Genomic DNA, 15913 nt, shown 5'->3' with positions numbered 1-15913 from the left:
TTGTATTTGTTAAATTGACATGAACTTCAATTATGATTCGCGAATTAAATAAAATTAAGTGGGTTTTAATTATTAAACTGACAAATTGTTAACTCTTGTCCACTACAATTAAAATTATGATGGTTTTCTACATTGTTATCTTCGGTGTGTGAAGAAAACAGGATTTATATTCATTTAAAATATCGCCGTTACAAGAAACTTGTGGAGCGTTCATTATGAAGTGTTAGGATGTACAAATCACTCTAAGCTAGAGTGTGGTAACTGTGCAGTGTGGTGTGAGGTGGAGATAGTTTGGTGACTCTGGTGGTGGCTCTAACTCCATACGTTTGCTGTGATGTTCCATTCAGGTGCGGCAATACTCGAGGGCTGTCTCTGTGCACTCCTCCAAGCTGGTGAACCTGACCCTCCGCCTGGAGAAGATGGAGACTGAACACGGCTACACTCAGCTCGACTTTGAGCTGTTGAAGTTGGAGATCCAAGAGTTGGAGGCACTCACCAATCAGCTGAAGCAGTCCTTCAATGGCAGCAACAGCATCATCGATCAGCTCTACATGGAGGTCAGGAAGAAACAAATTGCTCTATTTATCATAACCATAGCGGCACGGTGGCTCAGTGGTTAGCACTGCTGCCTCGCAGCACCTGGGACTTGGGTTTGATTCCAGTCTCAGGCGACTGTCTGTGTGGAGTTTGCACATTCTCTCTGTCTGTGTTAGGGTGGATTGGCCATACTAAGTTGCCCACCAGGGATATGTAGGTTAAGTGCATTAGTCAGGGGCAAATATAGGGTAGGGGGAATGGGTGTAGGTGGTTTACTCTTTGGAGGGTCGGTATGGACTTGTTAGGCCGAAGGGCCTGTTTCCACGCTATGTTCTATCAATATATCCATATAGCACAGAAACAGACCCTGCAGTCCAACTAGTCCATGCTGAACATAATCCCAAACTAAGTTAGTCTCACCTGCTTCCTTCACACCTTTCCTATTCATGTACCTATCCAAAATGTCTTTTAAACGTTGCAATTCTACCTACATCCACCACTTCCTCAGGAAGTTCATTCCACATGTGAATCACCCTCTGTGTAAAAAACCTGCCCCCCAAGTCTTTTTTAAATCTCTCTCCTCTCACCCTAAAAATATGTCCCCAGTCTTGAAATCCCCCATCCAAGGGAATAGACTTTATTTTATAAACTTCCATAAGGTCATCTCTCAACCTCCTACGCTCCAGTGAAAAAAAGTCCAGCTTTTCTTTATACCTCAAACCTTCCATACTGGGCAACATCCTGGTAAATCTCTTCTGAACTCTCTCCAGCTTAATAATATCCTTTCTAAAACTGGTGACTAGAACTGGACACCGTTTCCCAGAAGAGGCCTCACCAATGTCCTGTTCAACATCAACATGATGTCCCAACTCCTACATAACTCACGTATGCTTCATTTGAAAAGTCCAGGGCTGCTTCTTAGGATAGTCAAGAGTACAGCACTGGAAAAGCACAGCAGGTCAGGCAGCATTCGAGGAGCAGGAGAATCAACGTTTCCGGCATAAGCCCTTCCTCAGGGGAAGGCTGATGAAGGGCTTATGCCCAAAACATCGATTCTCCTGCTCCTCAGATGCTGCCTGACCTGCTGTGCTTTTCCAGCGCTGCACTCTTGACTCTGATCTCCAGCAACTGCAGTCCTCACTTTCTCCTGCTTCTTGTGATAGTGAATGAATGGTTTTGATGTCAGCAACACCAAAGTCCGTGAACTCTTCACACTTATTACTGAAGGTGAGTGCGAGAATAGAGGAGGCAGTTGCTGAAGAGCATCGCTAGTAGTTAGGAAGAGACACTGGGGTCGTCTTCAGATTATGGGATGTCCTTTGAACAAACAGTTTCAGTGATGGACAGCAGGCCTAAATACTTAATGCCAGATTTGATATTGGAGAAGGAAACCAGTTGTCTATAAATATATTCAGATCAGTGATTCTTAGACTCTAAGGAAAGGTGAGAAGGGGTATACTAGAGCAGTAATTGGGATAAAAATGTGGAAGATTTTAATGGGAACAAGGAGGCCACACTATAATAGTAATGCTGTCTTGTGTTTCTCTGTCCTGTACTGGTTGAGTACTTTATAACTTTAAAATAAATCAGAGGAGTAGAATGTAGAGATTTACTGATCCGATGGAGGGGTAGATATTAGTCACAACAACTTGTTTTTATAAAGGGATTTTCAGGAGTTAGACATCCCAAGGCAGTTAGTTCACAGGAGCAATAATCAAGATTTAACTGGGAGCAGAGACATTAAGAGAGTTTCTAGGTATGTTTTAAAGGAGGAGATAGAAAGGAAGAAAGAAGAACAACTTTAAGGGGAAGATTCCAATGTTTAGGGCTATATGTAGTGGAGCAACTAAAATTGGAGAAATACACAAGGCTGGGATGCAGAACAAGAATAGCATTAACCGTTATATGCACAACATTAGTTTAAGGGATGATAGCACTCTCTGTGCTGGGATCCCTATGCCGCACAACACAAATATCTGCACAATTTGGATCGTTGTGACTGTGTGTTTTAATTCAATTCCTCAAACTGCTGAGATCAAGAAGTCCAGTTACATGGTTTGGAGTGTGCACAACAAGGGGGCATAATCTCAAAGCGGAGTTTGACTGCTCAAGATTCGTGTCAATGAGCATTTCACCCCAAAGGGTGGGGAAATCTGGAGGCCTCTCTCTTAGAATGCTGCTGAACCTGTAGGTCAACTGAAAATTTCCAACCTTGGTTTGATGGATTACTGTCACTTATGGAGAGTAATGCTCATGGAACCAGGGCAGACCAATGGCCATGAAAATACTAATCAGCTGCAATCTCAGTGAAAGGCAGAACCTACTCGAAAGGGCTGAATGGCCTCCATCCATCCCCATGATCCCAAACGCTCTCTTGAAATGTCCTATGTATTTCAGATTACAAATATTTCGCGCACTGTCAATGAGCTGGAATCATTTGATAGACAAAACGTACTGGCATTCCGCAAAGAAATTGCACTGGTGAGGAAACGGCTGGCAGATTGTAAGAAGAACCAAGCCCCACCAACTCTTCCTCCCATTGAAAAAGGTGAGTAATTAATCTGTTAATAGGCACGCACTGTAATGACTATCAGGATGAGGTTCAGAATTCATCCATTTATCAGAATTTATAAGGAAGTTAAAAAGTATGATAAATATTTCACAAACCAAAATGGTTGCAACTGTTATTTTTTTTTAGAAATTAACAGACAACTTAGCGTACCCAAGATATAGTAGCTCAGATTTGCCCATCAGAAAGGGGAAATCCCATTTTTAACCCTGATCTGACAAATAAATACACACATACCTTATCCGGAATTTCAGAGTGGAGGATCGTTCAGAACTGACTTAATGCATCAACCCTTGAGAGAGAGTTGTGCAAAGAAACCAAGCAGTGGCTGCTGTACTCCAATCAGCAAGATTTAAAATGTTCCAAACTTCATCGAAAAGCCACGGAGACAAAATAAGTGGGTGGGGGTAGATGAAATAAGTGGATAGGTTGATCAAGTGGCAGGTGACTGTGTGGCAGGTGGGCTAGGTCGGTAGGTACATTGAGGGTAGTTGAGCTGAGACAGGAGATTCCCTGAACAATTACCAAGAGATCTATATGTTCGCTTGGCACATTATGCAAGGTTTGTGAAGGTTTGTAGCTCAGGTTGAAATTTAGGGTGTAGGTTTGCTCGCTGAGCTGTAGGTTTGATATCCAGACGTTTCGTTACCTGGCTAGGTAACATCATCAGTGGCGACCTCCAAGTGAAGCGAAGCTGTTGTCTCCTGCTTTCTATTTATATCTTTCTTCTGGATGGGATTCGTGGTGATGTCATTTCCTGTTCGTTTTCTGAGGGGTTGATAAATGGCATCTAGATCTATGTGTTTATTTATGACGTTGTGGCTGGTCAGAAAACGAACAGGAAATGACATCACTACAAACCCCAGGAACCCCATCCAGGAGAAAGATATAAATAGAAAGCAGGAGACAACAGCTTCGCTTCACTTGGAGGTCGCCACTGATGATGTTACCTCGCCAGGTAACGAAACGTCTGGATATCAAACCTACAGCTCAGCGAGCAAACCTACACCCCTGGCACATTATCCAAGGTAGGTCAGTCTCTGACCAGACAGGAGGATCTATGCTGATATATCATTATAATGACAATCTAACTACAATTGTCAGTAAATTGAATTTGAAAAATATGAGTACACAAAACTGAACTGGAGCTTATTTTCTTCCCCCAAACAGGAAGCTGCAATCATATTGGCCTTCTCCAAATAGGTGTACCTACTATAATACAACACAACAATAATGGAGATCATTATAAATATGGAGGGTGGAGTAAAGATTCAATTCCACCCGCCAATAAAGAGGGGCTATATTGGGTGGCACCACTCAACTTAGATGGACAAACGATATATTCCTTCAGAGTCTATAATTCACGCAATAATTTGCTACTTTACACAAAACCAATAACCAAATCATTACCGGGTTCACACAGAGCACAGGGAAGTGGAATGGTTTTGTACAATAATTCCTTGTATTACAACTGTTACAATTCCAGGGACATGTGCAGATATAACATAGACACTGGCAGAGTACAGAGGCAGACTCTTAGAGATGCAGCTTACAATAACAAGTATTCTTATGCGGGCACCAGCTACCAAGACATAGACTTTGCTGTCGATGAATCTGGCCTTTGGGTCATTTACTGCCCTGAAGCAAATGCCGGGAATGCTGTTATTGGCAAGATTAATGAGGCCACCTTCACTGTGGAAAAGACATGGGTCACCAGGCTGTACAAACCTAGTGTGACCAATTCTTTTATAATATGTGGGGTTCTGTATGCCATTCGAGCTGTGCAACCAAAGATAGAGGAAGTTTTCTACACATTTGACACCAGAACTGGGGAAGAAAATCATATTTGTGTAAAGATGAGTAAGGTCCCATAAAAACTGGGAAGTGTTAACTACAATCCAGCTGATCACAAATTCTATGTATACAGCGATGGCTACCTGGTGACTTACGATGTGATCTTTGAACATAAATCACCAATGACCAGTACCATTGCCAATTGAGTAATCAGCAATTAGCAAACCAAACCAATAGGTCTGGAAATTACAGAGGGATATCTGGGTCCATTAAGGATTGTCTGTGCTTGACTCTCAGGTTAGCTTTAGAAACCATGTTATCTACTTCTTCCCATCACAGCTTTAGTCTCAGTGTTACAGCTGGCAGTTGTCACAACATACAGGTTTGGTGCAATAATTAAACCCAGAATGGGTGAAATTCTAATCGACAGTCAAATAGTAAGAGGTAGGCAAGGTCTGAATGGAGGTGTAACTGAACTCAGCTCTCATGGGAACCAACACTTTCAAGAGCTACCATCAGAGTGAAGAGGTTCTCCAGCAGAATGATGGTAACATCCTGTCCGTGTGAATAATCCTGGATGTGATGATTCATTCAATATCCGAACAACTACCCAGCTGAATAACGTGCCATTGGTGGAAAATTGATTTCCTGACTGATGTATTCATTCATTTTCTGTCTTTCTTGAATCATTATTGAAATCAATCGCCAGATGTAAACAGTTTAGAGATTTATCTTGGAATTCTTATCAATTTAATAATAAATATCAGAATCCACAAACAGCCTGGTTCCATGTCATTAATTGTGTTTCTTTATTCTCTACTTCACTTTTTAGCCCTTTACTCCCATCCTTAAACTCTTTTATAGTTAATTGCTTCCTTGTTCATTCCATGGATTCATTGACAATTCAGCACAGTGTCCTGTAACTCAGCTTCAGTCAATATGACCCTTGATTCTGCCAATACGCAGTTAACAAGATTATCCTGAACTCTGTTATTCAGTCGACCATCACTGCACTGCCTTCAGTCTCACCCCCTCTGTGGGCACATTTTCCATCTGACAGTGACCAAGAGAAGGGGTTGAAACAGCAACTTCAACAATGTGTGTTTATGAACAGTCTTCAACGCCAGATCCATAAGGAGCTATTAAAGGACGGGTGACTAACACATAGTCAAAGATAAAAGTCACGCAACACCAGGTTATAGTCCAAAGGTTTAATTGGAAGCACTAGCTTTCGGAGCGCCGCTCTTTCATCAGGTGGTTGTGGAGAATACAATTGTAAGGCACAGAATTTATAGTAAAAATTTACAGTGTGATGTAACTGAAATTATACATTGAAAAATACCTTGATTGTCTGTTGAGTTTTTCATCTGTTTGAATACCATGATAGTTTCACTTCTTTCATGTGTAAATGACAAAACTTTTTTTGAAAAGTTGTATTCTCAGGTTAACTGTAACAATGGGTGTTAGCTAGACAATATGTTGAAGGTGTTGGCCCCCTGTGTTCTCTGTCTATGCCATGATGTTGAGATTGATTCTAATCCAAAAAGTGAGATAACAGAGTTTTACATGGTTTCATGCAGTTTTTCAGCAAAGTACAATGTAACTCTGCAAGTACAAATTCACCCCACAAAATATATGTATATATATGACATGGTCAAAGAGGTAGGTTTTAAAGGAGACTCATAAAGGAGGTAAGAGCGTCAAAGATACAGAGGCATTTTAGAGGCAGAACTTAGAGCCTAATCAACAGTGCAGGAGGTTACAGGGTTAGGGAGGGGCGACCCCAGGGTTACAGGGTTAGGGAGGGGCGACCCCAGGGTTACAGGGTTAGGGAGGGGCGACCCCAAGGAGGGATTTGAATCAAGGATGAGAATTTCAAAACTGAGGCTGTGCTTAACCAGAAGCACAGGTGGAAAGGATGAGTCGGAGTTGGTGTGGGTGGCCAGCAGAGCTTGGAATGAGTTCAGGTTTCTGCAGTTTCAGCAGCAGATGATTAAAACTGGCACGAGTCAGGTAATGTTAGGAATAGGAGGAGGCCATTCAGTCCATTGAGCCTTCCCTGCCATTCAATACAAACATTGCTGATCAAACATCTCAATGTTTTTTACTCACACCTTCCCCAGAACCTATACATTACTGGTAATCAGAAACTTATCAATCTACACCTTAAACATACACAAAAACTGAGATTCCACAGCCCCCTGTGGTACAGAATTCCAAAGGTTCACAACCCCTTGAGTAAAATAATTTGTCCTCATCTCGGACTTAAATGGCAAGTCCCTTATTTTTAAACTGTGTTCCCTGGCTTTAGACTCCCAAAACAGGGAAACATCTTACTCCTATCCACCCCATCTATAATATTTAAATCGTTTGTAGCTTTCAATGAGATCAGAGCTGAATCTTTGAAACTCTAGAGAGTACAGATTTGCTCAATCTCTCTTCACAGGACAGTCCCACCATCCCAGACCAATCTGGTGAACCTTCACTGCACTCCGTTTATGGTGATAATACCTCTCCTGAGAATAAGGAGAGCAACACTGTGCACAGTACTCTAGGTGTGGTCTAACCAAACCTTCTATGCAATGTGAGGACAACGTCACCCCTTCACGCAAATTCTCTTGCAATAAAGGTTAACAGTCCATTAGTTGTCCACATAGCTTGTGTCCCTTCAGGTTAGATTTCAGTGACCTTTTGACCGGGACACCTTGTTGCCTTTGTACATCTACATGTTCCAACCTCTCGCCATTTAAAATATACGCTGCACATCTGTTCTTCTTACTTTCCATCTGCCATATTCTTGCCCATTCTTTCAGCCTATTCTAATCCGATTGAAGCCACGACATATTTTCCTCACAACATGGAGATGGAAGGTTGTGGTTTTGCTGTAGGGACTCGGACTCTAAACTAAACCCCAGATTTAAGGAATTTCTTGTTGAGATATAACCGTCTTGACAAAAAGGACAATCTCTAATTTAGAATGCATAATATAAACATTAATTGGACAATAAAGTTTGACATTGAACAGTTCAGTCATCGAGGAATGGCAAGATGCAGGTTGGCTTGTCCTTCCCATGGATCATATTATGATTAGATTATATTAGATTAGATTAGATTAGATTACTTACAGTGTGGGAACAGGCCCTTCGGCCCAACAAGTCCACACCAACCCTCCGAAGAGCAACCCACCCAGACCCTTTCCCCTACATTTACCCCTTCACCTAACACTACGGGCAATTTAGCATGGCCAATTCACCTGACCTGCACATCTTTGGACTATGGGAGGAAACCAGAGCACCCGGAGGAAACCCACACAGACACTGGGAGAATGTGCAAACTCCACACAGACAGTTGCCTGAGGCGGGAGTTGAACCCGGTTCCCTGGCGCTGTGAGGCCACTGTGCCACCATGCTACCCACATGGGACTTTTGGGGTCATCTCTTTGTTCCCTAATCCTGGTCTCTTGACTTTTGAGACTGTCTTAAACTTTAGCTTACGCAACTTAAATCGAACATACATAGAGTCATAGAGATGTATAGCAGGGAAACAAACCCCTTTGGTCTAATTTGTTCATGCTGACCAAATATCCTAAATTAACCTAGTCATATTTGCCAGCACTTGGCCCATATCCCTCTAAACCTTTCCTATTCATATTCCCATCCAAATGCCTTTTAAATTTTGTAATTGTACCAGCCTCCACCACTTCCTCTGGCAGCTCATTCCATACACACACCACCTTCTGCATGAAAAAGTTGTCCCTTAGGTCCCTTTTAAATCTTTCCCCTCTCACCTTAAACCAATGCCCTCTAGTTCTGGACTCCTTGCCCAGTGGAAAAAAACCTTGTCTACTTACCCTATCCATGCCCCTCAAGATTTTATTAACCTCTATAAGGTCACTCCTCAGCCTCCAACACTCCAGAAAAATAGCCCCAGCCTATTCAACTTCTCCCTATAACTCTCCAATCCTGGCAACATCCTTGTCAATCTTTTCTGAACCCTTTCAAGTTTCACACATTTCCTATAACAGAGAGACCAAAATTCGATGCAGTATTCCAAAAGCGGCCGAACCAATGTCCTGTACAGCTGCAACATGACCTCCCAACTCTTCTACTAAATGCACTGGCTAATAAAGGTAAGTGTATCAAACACCTTCTTCTCTACCCTGTCTGCTTGCAACTCCACTTTCAAAGAATGATGAACCTGCACCCCAAGGTCCCTTCATTCATCAACACCCCCCAGGACCTACCCGAAGTGTATAAGTCCTGCCCTGATTTGCCTCACCAAAATACATACAACGCCCCTTTGAGGCTTTAAGCCATCGACTTGAGTTAATCCTTTTCCAAGTCCCAGTCTGCATTAATAGTTGAAGATTTCAACCCAGCGTAACCATGGATGCTGCACACTTCACGGCTCCATCTCTTTCCCTCACTGTTGGAAACAACTTGCAACCAAATACTGTAGCTTTCCTAAAATAATGAACACTGTACTTTACAACTGATTGACCCAAACTAGACTTCAATTGACTGAACGATTCCTCAGCAGCTAAGTACCTACGTGTTTTCTTTTAAGGCATACTGGGTTCTTGTGCCAAACCTCCACCAACTGGCAGTATACCACAGAAATGCCTACTTCTGGCAAGTGTCCAGTGACAAATGCGAACCCTTGACAAGTGTGAAGTCCTCAGTGCTGTTATTCCTATTTTTGTACCTCTTTCTTAGATTGCTTTACAACTTTTAACCCAAACATGTGCACTTTAATGTACACGACTGGCAACCTCTAACCCAATTTGTAGCACTTGGCCATTGGGGTGGCATGGTGGCTCAGTGGTTGGCACTGCTGCCTCACAGCACCAGGGTCCCAGGTTCAATTCCAGCCTTGGGCGACTGTCTGAGTGGAGTTTGAACATTCTCCCCGTGTCTGCGTGGGTTTCCTCTGGGTGGTCCGGATTCCTCCCACAGTCCAAAGATAGGCAAGCCATAAATTGGCCATGCTAAATTGCCCATAGTGTTAGCTGCATTAGTCAGAGGGAAATGGGTCTGGGTGGGTTGCTCTTCGGAGGGTCAGCGTGAACTTGTTGGGCCGAAGGGCCTGTTTCCAAGCAGTCTCGAAGATCGTGGCGCCGGAAAAGCACAGCCTGTCAGGCAGCATCCGAGGAGCTGGAGAGTCAATGTTTCGGGCATGAGAACTTCACCAGGAATGAGGGGTGGGCGGAAGGGGGGGTGCCCAAGGGGGCTGAGAGATAAATGGGAGGGGTATGGGGCTGGGGGGGCGGCACGGTGGCACAGTGGTTAGCACTGCTGCCTCACAGCGCCTGAGACCTGGGTTCAATTCCCGCCTCAGGGGTGGCGCATGGCTGATAGCATGAAGCGGAGGATCCAGAAAGAGAATCGTTGTTGAAGGTTTCAGATATGTAGTGTGTCCAAACTGGGTTGGCCTGAATGTGGTCCAGAGTCCATGTGGGATCAGATGGTTCCGTAGGCAGGTGGTGAGGAAGGAGGTGTGGCTGTGGTAGCGAACCTGCTTGAGGACGTGGCTGAAGAGCTTCAGGGCAGAGGAGAGGACTTGGGCAGTACTGTGAGAGAGGGACTCACTGAGATCTTTGTAGAGGGAGGAAGAGAACTTCTTCAAGGTAGGCATCCTTGGAAGAGGCGTCGCAGTGAGGTTATAATCAACTAGAAGAAAGTGAAGCCTGCAGATGCTGGAGATCAGAGTCGAAAGTGTGGCATTGGAAAAACACAGGAGGTCAAGCAGCATCTGAGGAGCAGGAGAATTGACGGATTGAGAATGAACAGTCTACAAGAGCCACTAGAGTAAACAACGTGAGAGGTCTTGGGTATTTTTTTCACTGCCTGAGTGGGTGTAGCCAGCTCTCACAGATCAGGGTCTCTCGGTTCTGGTTTCTCCGTGGCAGCAGAAGCTGTTTCAGGTCGCCGCAGAGTTGGAAGCTTCAGTGAGTGATTGCGAGTTGCTGCTTCCTCTGAAAATCCTCTTGATGCTTTTCCCTCCTGGACTGCAGAACTAAATGCAAAAACCTGTGTCTGAAGTTGCCTTTTTGCCAAGGGGTGTGTTTATGGGATGTTGCTACATTAGAACAATTAATTAGTAATAGGTACTGTATCTATTACCTGGTTAAGTTTTCCAATAGTTTGGGTATTCTAAATTCCTCTTTCTTTTGTTTGCACTTTAACTATAGTGTTTAAATAAATTGTGTTTGCTTAATGACCATCTGGGAACATGGCATTTCCCATCTACTTTTAAAAGAAGAAAAAGTTAGGGTTGAGGTGATCTTCTTAAAATATTTTGAGGATGTCTGGTTTAGTCCACAACACCCTGCTGACAGTGGGCACCACTCGGGCAGTTGTTTCACCAGCTATGGGTCTTTCACAGGGACCAAGACTCTGAGGAGGGTAGGGCATGGTGAAGGTCTTGCCATTTCATCATGGTTGGTCAATCGTTTGAAACATAACGCTGCTATGGAGGTGGTGGCTGCTGTTGGGATGACAACCAGGTGAGAAGAGATGGAGGCTATGAAGGAGCGGGGCATATGAGGGGGTTGGAAACTAATGAAGGCAGTTGTCTTCCAACCACCCTTCCTCCTGTTGACAATTTCCTTGTTCAGACACTGAGTGCCTTTGAACCAAGTGGCCTTCCCCCCACCCCCAAGTGACAAGCAGACCTGCACGTTGTGTGGCAAGCCTGTAGACCCACTGTAGGGTGACCTACCAAATGCTTCAACTCCAGCTAGCATGAGGAACCTAATGTTCCAATGGAAAGGATAGACAGCAGCAAACATTTTGAAATTACTGGCCACTTGTTTTTTTTCTGTGGTCAGACAGACCAATCAGATTTATGACTTACTTCGGCAAGACAGAGGTGCAGCAAGTTTGGTGAAGGGACGGTGGCTGAGCAGATCACCCCTGCTGGAAAGGGAGACAGCACCTCCACCTCATCAGCCCCAGCTTCCATGGCTGCCTCCTCCATATCCCACGTCACTCTCATCCCCAGTCTCCTAACCCTTCCTCAAACCTCAGTCTGTGCTTGAGTTTATGGCTGCAACACACACTCTCAATGAGATGCTACAGGTATGCTGAGAATCCTTAACATATACAGCGATAAGAATCACTGAGAATTCCCATCCCGGATCAATATTGTATATTGTTGTTACATGAGATGATAGGAAGGATGTAAATGTATTGGAGGGAGAGTGCAGAAGCAATTTAAGAATGATTGAAGATGTTAGGACTGTTCTGCTTGGAGAGCAGAAGGCTGTGAGGAGATCTGATTGAGTTTTACAAAATCATGAGTGGCCTGAATAGAGTATATAATAGAGAACAGAGAACATTCCGGCGCAGTACAGGCCCTTCGGCCCTCGATGTTGTGCCGACCTGTGGAACCAATCTGAAGCCCATCTAACCTACACTATTCCATTCTTGTCCATATGCCTATCCAATGACCATTTAAATGCCCTTAAAGTTGGTGAGTTTACTACTGTTGCAAGCAGTGTATTCCATGTCCCTACTATGCTCTCTCTGAGTAAAGAAACTACCTCTGACGTCTGTTCTATATCTATCACCCCTCAATTTAGAGCTATGTCCCCTGTGCTAGCCATTGCCATCTGAAGGAAAAATGCTCTCACTGTCCACCCTATATAACCCCTCTGATTATCTTATATGTCTCAATTAAGTTGCATCTCAACCATCTTCTAACGAAAACAGCCTCAAGTCTCTCAGCCTTTCCTCGGAAGACCTTCCCTCCATACCAGGCAACATCCTAGCAAATCTCTTCTGAACCCTTTCCAAAGCTTCCACATCCTTCCTATAATGCGGTGACCAGAACTGTACGCAATACTCCAAGTGCGGCCTCACCAGATTTCTGCATAGCTGCAGCATGACCTCATAGTTCCGAAACTCAATCCCACTACCAATAAAAGCTAATAGAGTAGAGAAGCTGTTCCCACTTGCAAAAGGAATAAGAATGAGAGGGCATAGATTTAAAATTTAAATTTAAAATAAAGGTCAATGTGAGATAAAAAACCTTTTCACCCACGGAGTATTTAGAATATGGAATGCACTGCTTGGAAATCTGATGAAGACAGGTTCAATGGTGGCATTGGCTGGTTACTTAGATAGAGATAGTGTGCAGAAATGGGGGAAAGTGAGGACCGCAGATGCTGGAGATCAGAGCTGAAAAATGTGTTGCTGGAAAAGCGCAGCAGGTCAGGCAGCATCCAAGGAGCAGGAGAATCGACGTTTCGGGCATAAGGCCTTCTTCAGGCTTATGCCCGAAACGTCGATTCTCCTGCTCCTTGGATGCTGCCTGACCTGCTGCACTTTTCCAGCAACACATTTTCCAGAAATGGGGGAAAGGCAGGAGATTGGCACTAGATCATAAGGTACGATGGGCTGAATGTCCTTCTTCCATTCTGTAACAATTCTGTGATATCTGTGTGAAGACCCCACTGAATACCTGTCTGTACAAACCCAGATCCTCATTTTACACATGGAGAACGGAGAAATAGGAAGAGGCCATTGAGCCCCAAAGCCTGTCCTAAATTCAATGAGATCATGGATGATCTGCATCTCAACTCCATTTACTTACAGTGGCTCCATAATCCTTACAAAAAAACCTGTCTGATAAATATTTATCAATATTGGTTTCTAAACTTTGAATTAAACAAATGCCCATTCCTCTCCCGGCCTCACCAGCTTTTGGTGACAGTCAGTTCTGGAGTTTCACTGCTCTTTGTGTGAAGAAGAGCTTCCTGACATCAGCTCGGACTCGATTTGTAACGCTAATTGCATGTTTATCCCACCAGAGGGAATGGTTTCTCTTGACGTAGCCATACATCACCTTAAAACACCAGTCAGTTCATCCCTTACCTTCTCTGCTCGAGTTGGGAGTATGCTAATCTCTTATGTCTTCATTAGCTTGCAGAGAGAGTTGTGAAGCAAAACTCCAGTAACACCCTTCTCATGACCAAATGCCGTGAACACAACCTCATCACTAACACGTTGTCTTGTGTTCGCCTCTTTGGCAGAACAATGTGGCAGCACACACCCTCCAAATATGTTATCATCAAAGTGAGGGATTGGAAAGACTTTAAAATCACACATGCCATGACACGTGATGGCAGGCACCATGGCGCGTGTGATGACAGGAGCCATGACACATATGATGACAGGCACCATGACATGTGTCATGGCAGGTACTGACCACTGCTCGATGCACCATCACCTGGTCCAAGCCAGGATCAACATAAATATAGCATTGCTGCAGCACAGGCAACAGAAGCAGTGCCTGAAGACGTTCAACACTGAGGTACTTAAAGACATAGAAAAAAAAATCTCATACAACCAACTCATAGAACATAGAACATAGAACAGTACAGCACAGATCAGGCCCTTCAGCCCACGATGTTGTGCTGACCATTGATCCTCATATAAGGTAAACCTAATGTATGAACCTTCACATTTCTGTGACCATATGCATGTCCAGCAGTCTCTTGAATATCCCCAATGACCTTGCTTCCACAACTGCTGCTGGCAACGCATTCCATGCTCTCACAACTCTCTGTGTTAAGAACTCACCTCTGACATCCCCTCTATACTTTCCGCCAAACAGCTTAAAACTATGACCCCTCATGTTAACAATTTCTGCCCTGGGAAAAAGTCTCTGGCTATCAACTCTATCTATGCCTCTCATTATCTTGTACCAGAACTGGATGCAGTATTCCAAGTGTGGTCTACCCAAAATTTTATAGAGCTGCAACAAGATCTCACGACTCTTAAACTCAATCCCCCTGTTAATGAAAGCCAAAACACCATATGCTTTCTTAACAACCCTGTCCACTTGGGTGAAAATTTTAAGGGATCTATGTACCTGCACACCAAGATCCCTCTGTTCCTCCACACTGCCAAGAATCCTGTCTTTAATCCTGTACTCAACTTTCAAGTTCGATCTTCCAAAATGCATCGCTTCGCATTTTTCCAGATTGAACTCCATCCGCCATCTCTCAGCCCATCTCTGCATCCTGTCAATGTCCCGCTGCAGCCTACAACAGTCCTCTATACTGTCAACGACCCTACAACCTTTGTGTCGTCTGCAAACTTACTAACCCATCCTTCAATCTCCTCATCCAAGTCATGAATAAAAATTACAAACTCCTCCCCACAAACCCAATAGCCTTCCGCGACACAGAGTTGGGGAATTCAATGGTCCCTGGTCCACTCTTAAAATCGGTGACATCACTCCCTACAAAACCTCAGTCAGCCACTCAACCAGGAAACACCAAGACCAGTTCAATGAGAATGATCATCAGATCCCGTGAACTATTAAGCTGGCGTTTCTGAGCCCAAAACAACAACCGAGCTCGGAAGACATAAGGCAGGCCTACAGGCAACTGAAGGCAAACTTCCAGAAACAAACCCGTGATATAAAGAACAAGTGGTCAACGGAGAAAGCGCTGGAGGTCCATGAATGGCCAACAACCATGATGTCCATGGTTTCTTCTGCACTGTCAAGATCATTGTGACAATGTTTAACAAGGTTATTCTGTCCCGGTTTATGGTTTCCTGAGAGGGGTCATAAAGGCAGAGGTGCCAAAATGTCTGAATGGGCTACATCAATAATGGCTACAGATGCTGCGTAAGTCAACAATCAGAAAAGGCTTTCAGGTTGATTTTAAAAACACTTGAAGGGGAGTGAGTGAGGACTGCAGATGCTGGAGATCAGAGTCGAAGAGTGTGGTGCTGGAAAAGCACAGCCGGTCATACAGCATCTGAGGAGCAGGAAAATCAACATTCCAAGCATAAGCTCTTCATCAGGAATGAGCCTAGTGGCAATTCCCCCAGCTCATGGTTTTTCTTTTTCTAGATTTGGGTTAGTTTGAGATGGGGACCCAAAGAAACAACTCCATGCTGATCCTCGCTCTCTCTTTGAGATCTGTCTCCGGTAAGAACTGGGTTTGAATTTACCTTTTTGCCAAGGGGTGTGTTTATGGGAGATTGCAGGAAATCA

At 44.0% G+C, this 15913-nt stretch overlaps 1 protein-coding gene across 1 annotated transcript; it reads left to right on the top strand.

The window, feature by feature from the left end:
• Positions 1-351: 351 nt before the first annotated feature.
• On the top strand, positions 352-5148 carry LOC122542951 (olfactomedin-4-like). The gene is given in 3 exon segments (XM_043681096.1): positions 352-557; positions 2935-3085; positions 4277-5148. Coding segments are annotated over 3 exon segments (1119 nt in total). The 5' UTR covers positions 352-419; the 3' UTR covers positions 5107-5148.
• The last annotated feature ends 10765 nt before the right edge of the window (positions 5149-15913 follow it).

The sequence above is a fragment of the Chiloscyllium plagiosum genome, chromosome 41 (assembly GCF_004010195.1).
Source record: "Chiloscyllium plagiosum isolate BGI_BamShark_2017 chromosome 41, ASM401019v2, whole genome shotgun sequence".
In the NCBI taxonomy this organism is placed as follows: Eukaryota; Metazoa; Chordata; class Chondrichthyes; order Orectolobiformes; family Hemiscylliidae; genus Chiloscyllium; species Chiloscyllium plagiosum.
Note: the sequence above shows the minus strand (reverse complement) of the source record. Positions and strands in the feature narration are given on the sequence as shown.